This window comes from Emydura macquarii, unplaced genomic scaffold (assembly GCF_026122565.2).
Source record: "Emydura macquarii macquarii isolate MOO-44397 ecotype Brisbane River unplaced genomic scaffold, CSIRO-AGI_Emac_v2 contig_2680, whole genome shotgun sequence".
Taxonomy (NCBI): Eukaryota; Metazoa; Chordata; order Testudines; family Chelidae; genus Emydura; species Emydura macquarii.
In genome coordinates this window covers 2418653-2431531 of record NW_027132817.1, presented here as the reverse complement: position 1 = coordinate 2431531, position 12879 = coordinate 2418653, and the positions used below count along the sequence as shown (strand labels likewise).

Sequence of the window (12879 nt, the reverse complement as noted above, 5' to 3'; positions counted from 1 at the left end):
GTTAAAGGCTGCTATCAAATCCCCCCTCACTCTTCTCTTTTGCAGACTAAACAAGCCCAGTTCCCTCAGCCTCTCCTCATAAGTCCTGTGCTCCAGCCCCCTAATCATTTTGGTTGCCCTCCGCTGCACTCTCTCCAACTTGTCCACATCCTTTTTGTAGTGGGGGGCCCAAAACTGGACACAATATTCTAAATGCGGCCTCACCAATGCCAAATAGAGGGGAATAACCACTTCCCGTGACCTGCTGGCAATGCCCCTCCTAATGCAGCCCAATATGCCATTAGCCTTCTTGACAACCAGGGCACACTGCTGACTCATATCCAGCTTTTTATCCACCGTTACCCCCAGGTCCTTTTCTGCAGAGCTGCTGCCCAGCTCGTCGGTCCCCAGTCTATAGCTGTGCATGGGATTCTTCCTTCCTAAGTGGAGGACTCTGCACTTGTCCTTGTTGAACCTCATTAGATTTCTTTTGGCCCTCACAGTGGTCTCATCTCAGCTTCACTCCTCACTAGCTCCATTACCCTCTCCTCCCATGCCCTGCCCTTCCTTTTCCATTTATCTGATCCCTTCCTAACTAAGCCCTCCCCGCAAAAAATAAAATATTGTGGAACTAACATGACCTTTGGCACTACCACACTCTTCACTCTGCTCGTGTGTCATACCCCTTCCCCATGCTTGTGTTGTCTATTTTGATTGTAAGCTCTTTGGGGCAGACAGACAAATCTGGTTTTTTTGTTTGTTTGTTTGTACAGTACCTAGCACAAAGGTGTTTTGGTCCATGAGTGAGGCTCGTAGGTGCTATGATAATACAAATAAATCAATAAAAGGAGTGTAGGAGAAAGACTGGGACAAATGACTTGCTTAATTTTTCCTCGTGTACCAAGTCAATTAACTTACACTCAAAAATAAATGAATACTCATGAATACTGTGGAATTCCCTGCTTCCTTTCCCAGATCAAACTTAAGTTCAAGTCCCAGTCTAGTGGGTTACGAAGATCAGTTAGTGGAAGTCCATGGACGTATCAGTGGGGTAAGGACAGAATGTCAGAATCACCATAGTTGCTGCTCTTTTCCATTGTTTGCCCTCTTTTTTAGCCGTTTGCTTCTCCTTCCCTTTTCCCCTACTAGTCCGTACTGCCAACATCAGAAGATAAGGGGACAGAGAAAAGGTTTCAAGCCAAATGAACCAAGTTTTACACCATACTTGGAATGCAAATCACAACTTAATTGGTAAGTGTTATGGCAATATTTACTAAAATGTTTTCAGGATAATCTGAACTCTAAAAGATAACACCACAATAAAAATTCTGTAGGTTAGGAAGATTCAATGAACCAGGGGCAGAGGTAGGTTAAAATGCAACCTTATCTGTAGCTATAGTTCTTGAAAATCCTACATTATATTCAGTCAGATGAATACCTATCCTTGAGTTCTTGCCTTAGATAAAAGGTGATCACTATACTGCTGCGAGGTGACAAATCTTTTGCAGCATACCACACAGGCAACAGCATTAGTTGGAGGTCCATGTAGTGTAATTGCTGGGTCACATGGAGAATGATCAAACCTATAAAGAAAATAATTACCAACATAATTAGACTACTCTAAGTAACAGAATAGAGGGTTTTGAGAGAAAAGGTAAGTCTACTGACTTTCCATTAAAACAGTGAACATGACAAGGTTGTAAAATATATAGCTTCATTTAATACTGGCCATGTCAATTCAAATATTTGTCAAAGATGTGATCACAATGGAAACTCACTCACTTTAATGGCCAATGGAGGGGGGGGGGAACTAAAGTGCTTAACCCCTATTTTGAATTTGAATTTTGAATATCAAGTCTGCATAATATCTGTAATAGTACACTGACATCCTCTCTACACAAGGAATATTGGGATACACGGCAAGTTGATAGAGATTTGATGCAAAATAAAGCACAGTGCCCAAGGATTAAGACAGCTCTGTGGTTTTCTTTATTCTGATCTACAATAAATGTCCTTACCTTTTCAGGTGACCTAACAGAAGATGCCCATTATCAAACTTCCTGTTGCAGTGCATTATAGGACATAAAATGGGACTGCTGTTGATTGGTGCTTGGCCAGTTCCGTGGGGTACAGCTTTTCTTCCAGTGTTAATGGTGCCTGGTTTGAGACCTACATTGTAGAACAAAATATTTAAAGTATGCACAATTTTGATTATATTCCAGAAATTACTTTTTTTTAAATCAAACATCCAAGGACCAGATTATATTGACAATACAACACAAGGCAGCCAAGCTGCCCAAGAGGAAGTTTGATCTCTTCAGGTTTCTTTTTTTTAAAAATCCTACTACTTAGAAGATTAGTTTTACAGTTTTCAATTGTTATGAGAAAATGTGATTTGGGCACTATATAATGCTAATCTCTATTCAAAATGTGCCGTATGATATGGTAGGGTGCTTTTTGAAATGTCCTTTGAACTTCCTTGTGTCTGAAATGTACTTACCAAGACATACATTTATTTCGAGAAAAATATTTCTTTTCTGGGTCTCCTTCTAGTGACAGTCACACAATGTAAGTTTTTCATCCAACAATTCTGCCTTTGCAAGTAGTTATGTTACCACAGTATTCTTACCTCTGGGAACATCAGATTAATTGGCTACAAAAGCATTTGAAGAAAATTCTTATAGCAACCACTGTGTAGGAAATTTTAAATGCCACACTGAGCAAAATTGATATTGTAAGATTTGGGGGTCTCTTGAGAGTATTGTATCTGTTCATTGCTGATATTGTTAAAGCAATTACTGAATGATTTCTTGTATAATGTAACATTTAAAAATAACCAATATTGACTGAATTAAAACTGGTGTAGAATATATGTTGCTGATAGTTACTGGACTGCAAATTACTGGAGCAATGTTCACTGCTCTTATGAGCATTCACTGTTCAACAGTTGTAAGTCCCATATTTTAAATTCTCACTCTTTCTAATAAAATACCTGGCATTTTGAGCCACTGGTCCACACACAATCTTGCTGCTTCTGTGTCACTATGCCCCCGGATAAATTCCAGCTCCTGCAATCCATGAGCATGCTGGGAATCCACTTTTTCCTAAAGGGTGAACAGATTAGATAAAAAAGACAATGAATTATCGTTATTATGATTAGGCACGTTGAATTAGCTCAAATTAACACTCAGTACTCAAATGTGGATATGAGTTTCTGATCTACAAGAAAAAAACCTAGAATAGGTACATTTCACGGGCAATTATACAATATAATAAGTGCTCATACTAAGGTAAGTGAATGACTGATGATGAATTTCCATTTCCTCAGTGAAATAGGCTCTTGAAATTTGACACACTCACTCATTCATTACTGGCTACTGAATACAAGGAAAACATCCTCAATTTGACTGCTTACCTTTCCATCATCTATCAACATCGTCATCAGTTGTACACTCACCATATAGAATTTTCTCACCTAAAATCCATTACAGAGAACTTGTGACTTCAAATGACCTTCATTTCTTCTGAGAAACAGACATGTTGGTTATGGAACTTTAAATGTAGAGAAATTAAGATCAGAAGTCAAAAACTCCATTTCATGCTTCTTAGCTAAGAAAATTATCTGAAGTAAGCCAGTACACTGCAGGTGTCAATGCTGACAGAATATAATCCTGCTATGGAATTGGCTATTTAGGTTTTAATAGAACACCTATCACTAGAGAAGAAAATTAAAATCTATAAATAACCTAGTGGTGGTATACTGCTCTTCCTCGGTGATGATGTAATTACATCTACAAATTCTTTAAAAGATGTAAATATCAAGCACAGAGCAAAATTATTACGGGCTGCACAGGTAGGTATAACTTGCAGTAATGGGATAAAAAAAGGAAAGGGAAAACTTAGGCTGCTGGTAAATATTAGGAGAACCTTCCTGGCATCAAACACCTGAGGTTGTTTATACCAGGAAGTTGCACTGGAAACATTTCCCTCTTCCACAAGAAGAGAATGCCTTGTGTCCACACACAAATTGTCTTGCATCAGTTTCTCTCACCACTCCTTTTGAATCGACTTATCTCTATTTCTGTGGGAGTTATGTTGGTGTAAAAGCAAAGGGGATGCGCATTGCCGCTCTGTTATAACCACACTGATTAATTTAGTCTTCCCATTGCTATCCAATACTGCATTGGTTCACACCTGAAGTGATCTGGCTGGTCACCTGTCCATACGCCACTGCTTCAGGGTAATCTGGACAAATGTCCCCCTTCTGTTTAAATGATACTTCCAAAAGTCTCTATTCTGGACTCGCTTTTTGGTGCAAGTACACAGATCCTGAAGCTGTCACCACTAAGGCTCGTGTATCTGTGCAGTCCCATAGAAAGGTCCAGGACTCTCTTGGGAGAGGAGCACATCCACAATAATCTCTCCAGTAGTGCTAAGTTTTAACACAGCTATCACAACAAATGAAGGACTTGGGTTAATCCCAGGACCATTTCCTGTGCTGAGGCAAAGCCAAGGAGCTGTGATAAAAAACGTAAAATATAAACACATGCTACCTTTGGCAACTCACATTACATGTGCCTGTTCTGAAGAGCTGGTTACAATTTTGTCTGGAAGGCCATTATTAATCCCTGGTTATATTGGACAGTCTCATTGGGGGTTGCAAGCAAGCCAAAATGGTAATGGTCTGAACATCACCTGGACTGGAGAGGATGTCAAGTCCCCTAGATAACTAGGGCGTCCTTGATACAGCAGACAGCCCAGCAGCAACAGAAAATGCTGATGAGGGGAACTCATTTTGTAAATGTCATTTTCATCAATCTGTCCCGTTAGTGCAGGTTTTTAGGGTCCTGGACACCTTCTTTTAGGTTCTGACTGCTGCCGTACCTTTACATACAGGTGGATTTAGATACAGGAAAGAGCAGAAATATCCAACCTTTTGCACCTCCCTTAGAGTTCGACTCAATTGCTATTTTCCCTGCCTCCATCTTTCCCACTCCGTAATAGATTGGTCTCTTAAAAAAAAACAAACCAAAAAAAACCAAAAAAAAACCACACTCGACCAACCACCCTCAACCATTATCCACTACACCCCCATATTGGTTAATCTCCCCACCCTTCACAGTCACCACATGGCCAGGCACAAAATGGCATGAAAGCAGCAGGAAAAATATGGTAACACAGAATCACATTAGAAACCTATTTATCATGATCTCTCACTGGCCAAGGGGCTTAATCCCAATTTGGATACTGCCCTAAGCAGATATGGGATTTACAGGATTCAATAGATATATCACAGAAAAAAAAAAAGACATCTGAGTTTATACAGGTTATAAAAGGCATCTGTGGGCATATAGCTGTAACGCACATATCACAGTTATTGAAAACATATCAAGCATTGGAATGGTGTATATAACATACATAGCAGCTCATGCATGCATCATATTGCAGGCTATAGGCACAACAGTGTACATTTTACAGTTGTAAAATCTTATTTATTTTAAGGCATACTTTGCACAAGAGAGTTAGCATTATAATTGAGAACTTTTGGTATAGATCGTGGTTCAGTTTGGCTTGCATGTTATTAGGCAGAGCTGATTTCCCAGGGCAGCTCATATAACTCCTATTACCCCTCCATTCTAGTAATACCTCTGGCAGTACCATCCTGGTAAACAACAGCGCTGCATATCTGCCTACTTGGTCGTAGCTTTCTTGAACAAGACCCTTCTAAAGCCATCTGGGGACATGCCTCAGGGAGATATCCTCCAAAGCCAGGACTTTCTGCAAAGGTTCAATTGCTATTACTAATGTGCCCTCTGATCTACTAGTCCCCCACTCCTTACAGCTCCAACAACACCAAAGGAAATAAAAAGGGGAACACGATACTGTATTGCAGGATATCGTTTTCATGGGAGTTCATTAAAAATCTGCTTACCATCCCAGAGAGAATCAGAGACTTGTATCACATTCATGAAAAGGAATTTCAAAATTGTGAAAACACATCACTTTATCTATTACTGGGATGGCCGCATTTGCTATGCTAAAACCATAGCTTATCTGTTTTAGAACAACTGGCTTGATACACCAGCTACAGAAAAAGGGTTACTATCTATTACTGAATGCCTTACCAATTTCAAAGAGAAAGCGTGAGTAAGGAGTAAATATTCCTGTCTGAATGCCAGCAATCTTCAAAAAGAACAGATAAATGGACCATGACAAGCAAGGGTGATAGAAATACAGGGAGTAAAAAGAGATGCTGGCAAGAGATAAAATGGAGCATAGGGAAAGAGAGAAAGATGCATCAGAAGAACATAGGGTATTGTAGCCAAGAATAAAAGATATCAAATATATGTACAAAATGAGGTAAAATATAAGTATTCGTTACTGTAACACAGGGCCTACAGGCCTTTGGCCCGTAAAATATTCAACTTAGCCACACAAGACCTTACATCAGAAATAGGTTGATATGATTAGTCCACTGAGCAATGATCCTGTATCCATAAACTGCAAGATTACAGTAAAAGTTGTGTTAATTGCTGACATTTCAGAAAATATGGCACAATGTATCAGTTAATATTGCAAGATGACCAGTAGTAACATCTTGGGGAATTTTAACTTGACCACAAGTTGCTATGGTAACTATCTGACATAATGCTAATGAGTAAAAAAGGAACTAATAAGTAGCCTATGAAAAACGGGGCACGCCTAAATTAGTGGGATGTGGAAGTATGGATAAGGGAAAAGGGGTTGGAACCCTTCTGAATCTTACTGAGCATAAATGTTACTCAGGATAAAAGATGTTGCCCAGCCTGTGTGCTGGTGAAGAAACAAAAGGGGAAATACCAGGATGACAATCATGGGTGGCAATGACGATGAGGAGAAAGAGGAGGAAGATAAATAGCAGACCGTCCAGTTTCCTCCAGCAGGAAATTGAGTGATATTCAAAGGGCTAAACACTTCATGCTGTCTATCTGCTGTTGGATTTCAGTGTTTGTGGGACTGTTCATCTGCTTAGTGGATTTGCTAATAAAGGGACTTGTGCTAAATGCAATTGTTTCTCTTATGCTCTTCGGTTCTCTCAATCTAACGATATCGATGATAATATTCCTGATGCTGTAGCCCTCAGAAGACCATATCTCTATTGATTACTGCAGTCGAGCTCAATAATCAACATATTAATCCATTAATTAAAGCTATAGTATGTTGCAGTAACAGACTACTTGTTAATGTAGATCTTCTATCCCACACTCCTTACCAGAACCAAGTGCTGGACCCGATGGAAGACACCGGCTGTTTCTTCTTTTAAAATAAATATTACCTGATAGTTTCCTTATCCTTACCCTTTGACTTGTAAAGGAAGCATATGTATGCATTACAAGCAGCTTGTATTACAGTATTGTTTAAAGGGTGGAGGTTCTTCTGGTTTGTTTTGTTTGAACATTATTAACAAATGTTTCTTTTTCATGGGAAGCCTGGAAATTTTGGTTTCCAAACTTATAGATAATTTTCAAACACATTTCAATGACTTTGAAAAAACCCACACTGGTCCCTCCTTAAAAGGTTCAAGTATTCCCATTACACAATTCAGCAAATTCCATGCTGGCTGACAAATGTTTGAAAATGACATGGACTAGCAAGAACCATGCATTTTTTTGGATGCAGTGGAAATGGACTGTGAGGAATTCAACTCCAAATTCCAGAGTTACACAGGGCTTCAATAGATATTGCTCAATCTTCTGAGAAAGTTACTCTGAATGCATAGAAATTCACAGCAGCAGTTGGCATCCTGAGGTACCTACCCGCAATGCAATGCATTCGTATTGCTACAGAACAACACCGGAAACACTGCTTCACAGGCAATGTAGCTTAAATTGGTGCACGTGCAGCCATGTGGATTCAAACAGTTTAATTATTTCTCATGCAGACAAGGTCTATGACACTGTAGCATATTCTCCCCTAGGAAAGAGTGGAAACCATATCCCTGGAGTCTTTTAAAACTAGAGTGGACAACAAACTAGGAAATATATTGCAGCGAATAATCCTACACTGGCAAGAGGATGGACTACATAATTTGTCGTAATCAAAGTGAGAAATTTCTTACCTGATAATTCTGTTAGCAGTTTCTCTCCTCATTTATAATTAATAGGTAATTCCCCCACCTGTGGAATTAGGAGGCAATCCAAGGTTGTTGCTGGAGGCTCCAGAACTAAATCCCACTTTTCAGCTCAGGCCACCAGAAGAGTTCTTCAAAGCTGTACTAACTCTCCAGCAACCAATTCTTAGCATTAAGACAACAATGCGATACACTATATTAATTAACCTTGAGGCAATTATGTGTCCACGTCACCCTTTAGAAAAAAAATTCGATTTGTTACAAATTGTATTCTGGTCATTTACACATACAAGGGTAGATGGAATGAGGACAGAGCATGCCAGCAGAAAGCAAATGATCAGGCAAAAAATGTTTCATTCTGCTGCACAGCTTCTCTCATCATTCATCACTAATGGGAAGCAGTGATTCACAGAAGTAGTGGGGAAGGACGTACAGTTTTAATTATTATTACAATAGAACAACAGGCAGAATGGATGTTGCCCCGCATAAAGCAAATGTTTTGTAATTTAAGGAATATTGTGGTAACCAACCCACTAGCATCTTTCTACCAAAGGATGCCTCTGCAGAGGAACAGAAACCGACTTTTCAAATTTTCCTCAGATGAGGCTCATATTTTTACACATACACAATGCTATTAGAGACCTTATAGCGGGAGCTATGATTCCTACTGCATGAAAGTTTCCCAAATGTCTAACATGTCAACTGGTGCAGGATTTTAACATCTTTGCCCACAACAACTTTGACGCCATAATTTACCTTGAACAGAAAGGTTTCCGGAGCTGCTATAATAATAGTCTTTTACTCACAACAGCGGTGATAGACTCAATGAACTCAATCTATTTAGTTTAATAAAGAAAAGATTTAGGAGTGATTTCAACAGAGTCTATAAGCATCTACATGGGGAAAGTATTTGATAACTGGCTCTTCAGTCTAGCAGAAAAAGGTGTCACAAGAACCAATGGCTAGAAGCTCTGGCTAAACAAATTCAGTCTGGAAATAAGTCATACATTTTAATAGTAAGGGTAATTAATTATTGAAACAATTTACCAAGGGTCGTAGTGTATATTCCATCACAGGCAATTTTAAAATCAATATTAGACGTTTTGCTAAAAATGTTCTAGTTCAAACAGGAATCATTTCAGGGAGGTTCTAGAACCTGGGTTATACATGAGGTCAGAACAGACGATCACAGTTGTCCCTTCTAGCCTTAGAATCTATCAATCTATGAGAATGACCCCTAATTTTGCAGGAACTGGATTTTCTGTTTTGTGGGAAATTCTGTAATTTCAATTTTTTTTTCATTCCAAAACAAAATAAAAAATTTCAAAATTTCCCATGAAACTAAATTCTGAAAAAAAAACCCTGTTTCTGTAGATTAAAACATTTTGTTTCAATAAAATAGAAATATTTTGTTCTGATTTTGACTTTAAAATTTAAAAATCTGAAATGAAGTTCTATTTCAAAATAAAAAATTGATATATAAGATTCCAAAAAGGAATGTTTCAACCTTACTGGAAATCTCCATTGCATTTTTTTCCTAAACGAAATTCCACTGAAGTTGATCCATTTCTGTGAAATTTCACTTTTGACGAATTAACATTTTCCAACCAGGTCCAGTGACAGGCAAGCTTCAGGGTTGGGTCAGATAAGCATGCTACAGTGCACTGCCCCAGCAAACACCCCCTCAGGATGGGAAGGCAAAAGGGAAAGTTTTTAAATCCTATTTTTACCCTAGTTTCTCATTAACAATATGAACTTACAAAGAGGACACTTTTGTCTTTTTGGGACCTGAAGTCTCTGGAGTTTGTCAGACTTACCCCTGAGCAAGCTGTGAGGGTTCTCCTCTCTGTGGGAATACTCAGATTCCTGAGGAAACTTTCCACGGTTAAGTCATGGCTTTGAGAGGTAGCCAAAGCCCAACATGCCTTTTCAACTAAAAGCCCTGACAGAGCAATGGTTGGTTGCTTGTGGAGCAGGCAGAGGTCATTCTCACAAACTGCATGTCCTGGCAGTGCAAGGGTTCACTGCTTGTGGCAGCAGAGCAGAGTTTTGGCCTCTGAGGAGCCTGAAAATCTGCCTACAGAACCTCTTGGACTCTGCTCAACATCTGGAGCTGTTGTAAGGGACAGAGAGATTCACCTCAAGATGTGCCAGGGAAATCAGAGAATTAGAGCCTCTCTACTCCAGTGATTCCTTACCTCCGGAGATGCTGAAATGAAGTTATGTTGCATAAAAAAAAATACAAGTTAAATTTATAAAACAAAACGCTTGGTAGAAACTGAACTGCTAACTTGTTCTATCCCTGGAATCAGAAAATCTCATGGCATGAGCTGAAGGGTGGGTTTAGTCCTGGGGCCTCCATCAACAATTTTGGACCATCTCCAAATTCCGCAGGTGGGTGGCATTACCCATTAGTGATGAATGGGGAAAGAAGCCGTGCAACAGAATACTATTTAGGATTAATATAATGCTGTTCCTCCAGAGCTCTCACAATGCTTTACAAAGACAGATAAACATCACTATCCACATTTTACAGATGATGAAAAGCAGGCAGACATATTAAGTGACTTCCAAATTCACACAAGTGACACAGGAGTAGAACCCAGGCCTCCTGACCATATCTGACAATCTTAAGTTTTTTCCATTTCTAAATATTACGAGGTTCAACAAGGACAAGTGCAGAGTCCTACACTAAAGATGGAAGAATCCCATGCAATGCTACAAACTGGGAACCGACAGTTCGGCAGAAAAAGGACCTGTGGACAAGAAGCTGGATATGAGTCAGTGTGCCCTTACTGCCAAGAAGGCTAACAGAATTTTGGGCTGCATTAGTAGGAGCATTGCCAGCAGATTGGGGGAAGTCATTATTCCCCTCTATTTGGCACTGATGAGGCCTCATTTGGAGTATTGTGTCCAGTTTTGGGCCCCGCACTACAGAAAGGATGTGGACAAGTTGGAGAGAGTCCAGTGGAGGGCAACAAAAATGATTAGGGGGCTGGAGCACCTGACTTACAAGGAGAGGCCGAAGGAACTAGGCTTGTTTAGCCTGCAGAAGAGAAGAATGAGGGGGGATTTGATAACAACCTTTAGCTACCTGAAAAAGGGGTTCCAGGGAGGATGGAGCCAGGCTGTTTTCAGTGGTAGCAGCTGGCAGAACTAGGAGCAATGGTCTCAAGTTGCAATGATGGAGGTCTAGGTTGGTTATTAGGAAAACCTTTCTCACTAGGAAGGTGGTGAAGCACTGGAATGGGTTACCATCCTTAGAGGTTTTTAAATTGCGGTTTGACAAAGCCGTTGCTGGGGTGATTTAGTTGGGGTTGGTCCTGCTTTCACCAGAGGGTTGGACTAGATGACCTCCTGAGGTCCCTTCCAACCCTAATCTTCTATGATTCCATGATTATAATTCAGTGGCCTACAGGAGAAAGCTATATGTTCAAATTAGATTTAAAAGAATGCATTATGGAAGATAACACTCTAGAATTGTCCTTTATAGAAACGTTTTTTTAAAAAATAGCGAATAATGCATAGTCTGTTGAATCAAAAAAATCCATGGCCTTTCATGTCTGCTTTAAACTGCAAATTCAGAAAAGTCTTTCAGTTTAATCATCAGAAAATATTGATTGATACAAAGACAAATTCATTAATTGATAAATCACTAGCCTATATCCATCAAAGACAACTTCAAGTACAATTTGCAGTCCTGGGCAAAATCAATTTGGTAATGTAGTTAGGTGACAAAACACCATTCAGTATTTTCCCTGTTCTGTCAATACATTTTTGTGATGACAGTCTTTATCTCCAAGATCAGGAGCATTTATACCCAGATTTCTCTGGTGAGTATGCCAAAAGCATGCCAATAAGTGCCACTGGTTAGTGTAAAGTTGACATTTGTGCATTAGGAACAGGACTGAGAATAACCAATCCATTACTCAAAGGCCACCGAACAGCTAAGGACTTTTGGATTCTAGCAAGCTGTGCTGTACTTGAACCAATGACCTAAGAACAAAGACGACTCCAATTGCTAGTCCCTCAAAAATACAAGTCTCACCAATCTCAGAGATTGATCTATTTCTGAAGTAGGCCGAAGACATGTAAATTAAAAATATACTTTTAAGTCTCTTTAAAATCTTTATTTAATAAGCATGGAACTCACATTTTGGGCTCAAACTGTGCAACAAATATTTCTATTAAAACAAAATATACACTATACCTTGAAAGCTTTGTTTTTCTCTTCTTTTTCTTGTTTTTCAACCTCCACATGGCGTGCGAGGCGATCTAGGGTTGAAGTAACCCTTTCCTTCTGATAGTCAATGTGGTCTTTACCCTTTACATTTCTCTACAATTAAAAAGCAAGCTTTTATTTTGTAATCACTAGACAGTAAAAAGGTATAAGCACAGTCAAGCAGATGTGGTGTCCAGGCACAAGGATGTAATTCAGTTCAGACACACTAATTTAAGTTTCTATGAGCTACCTTGTGATTGGTCTTATCAATTTAGGAGCACCTGTAATTTCTGTAAAATAAAGCATTTACCCCGAATTAATATTGGTGATGCTCACCCTCCTCCCCCCCAAAAGTGGCCAGAATACTAGTTGTTTTTGATTTCTCAGTAGTTTCCAACTGGAGAAAACTGAAAACTATATACAACTAGGGTTTCATGACCATAATCTCAAGCTCATCTGACACATTAGGGTTTGGTAGCAATTTTAGCTTGAGAGAACTGTTGCCAATACCCCAGTAGAACAAAGTCAGCCGTGACCAGAAATATGGAGGAGATCCAGTGAAGAAGCA

General features: G+C 39.4%; 1 protein-coding gene across 4 annotated transcripts in view; it reads right to left on the bottom strand.

Annotated features, from left to right (window-relative positions):
• The window catches only part of ZNF451 (zinc finger protein 451), a 77735-nt gene that overhangs the window by 49338 nt on the left and 15518 nt on the right, over window positions 1–12879 (bottom strand). For all 4 annotated transcript variants that reach the window (XM_067565506.1, XM_067565505.1, XM_067565507.1 and 1 more), the window contains exons 4-7: window positions 12300–12425; window positions 2972–3083; window positions 1998–2148; window positions 1436–1562 (exon numbers count right to left, since the gene is read on the bottom strand). In XM_067565506.1, the coding sequence (XP_067421607.1) occupies window positions 1436–1562; window positions 1998–2148; window positions 2972–3083; window positions 12300–12425 (516 nt within the window). The remainder of the gene's footprint in view (window positions 1–1435; window positions 1563–1997; window positions 2149–2971; window positions 3084–12299; window positions 12426–12879) is intronic.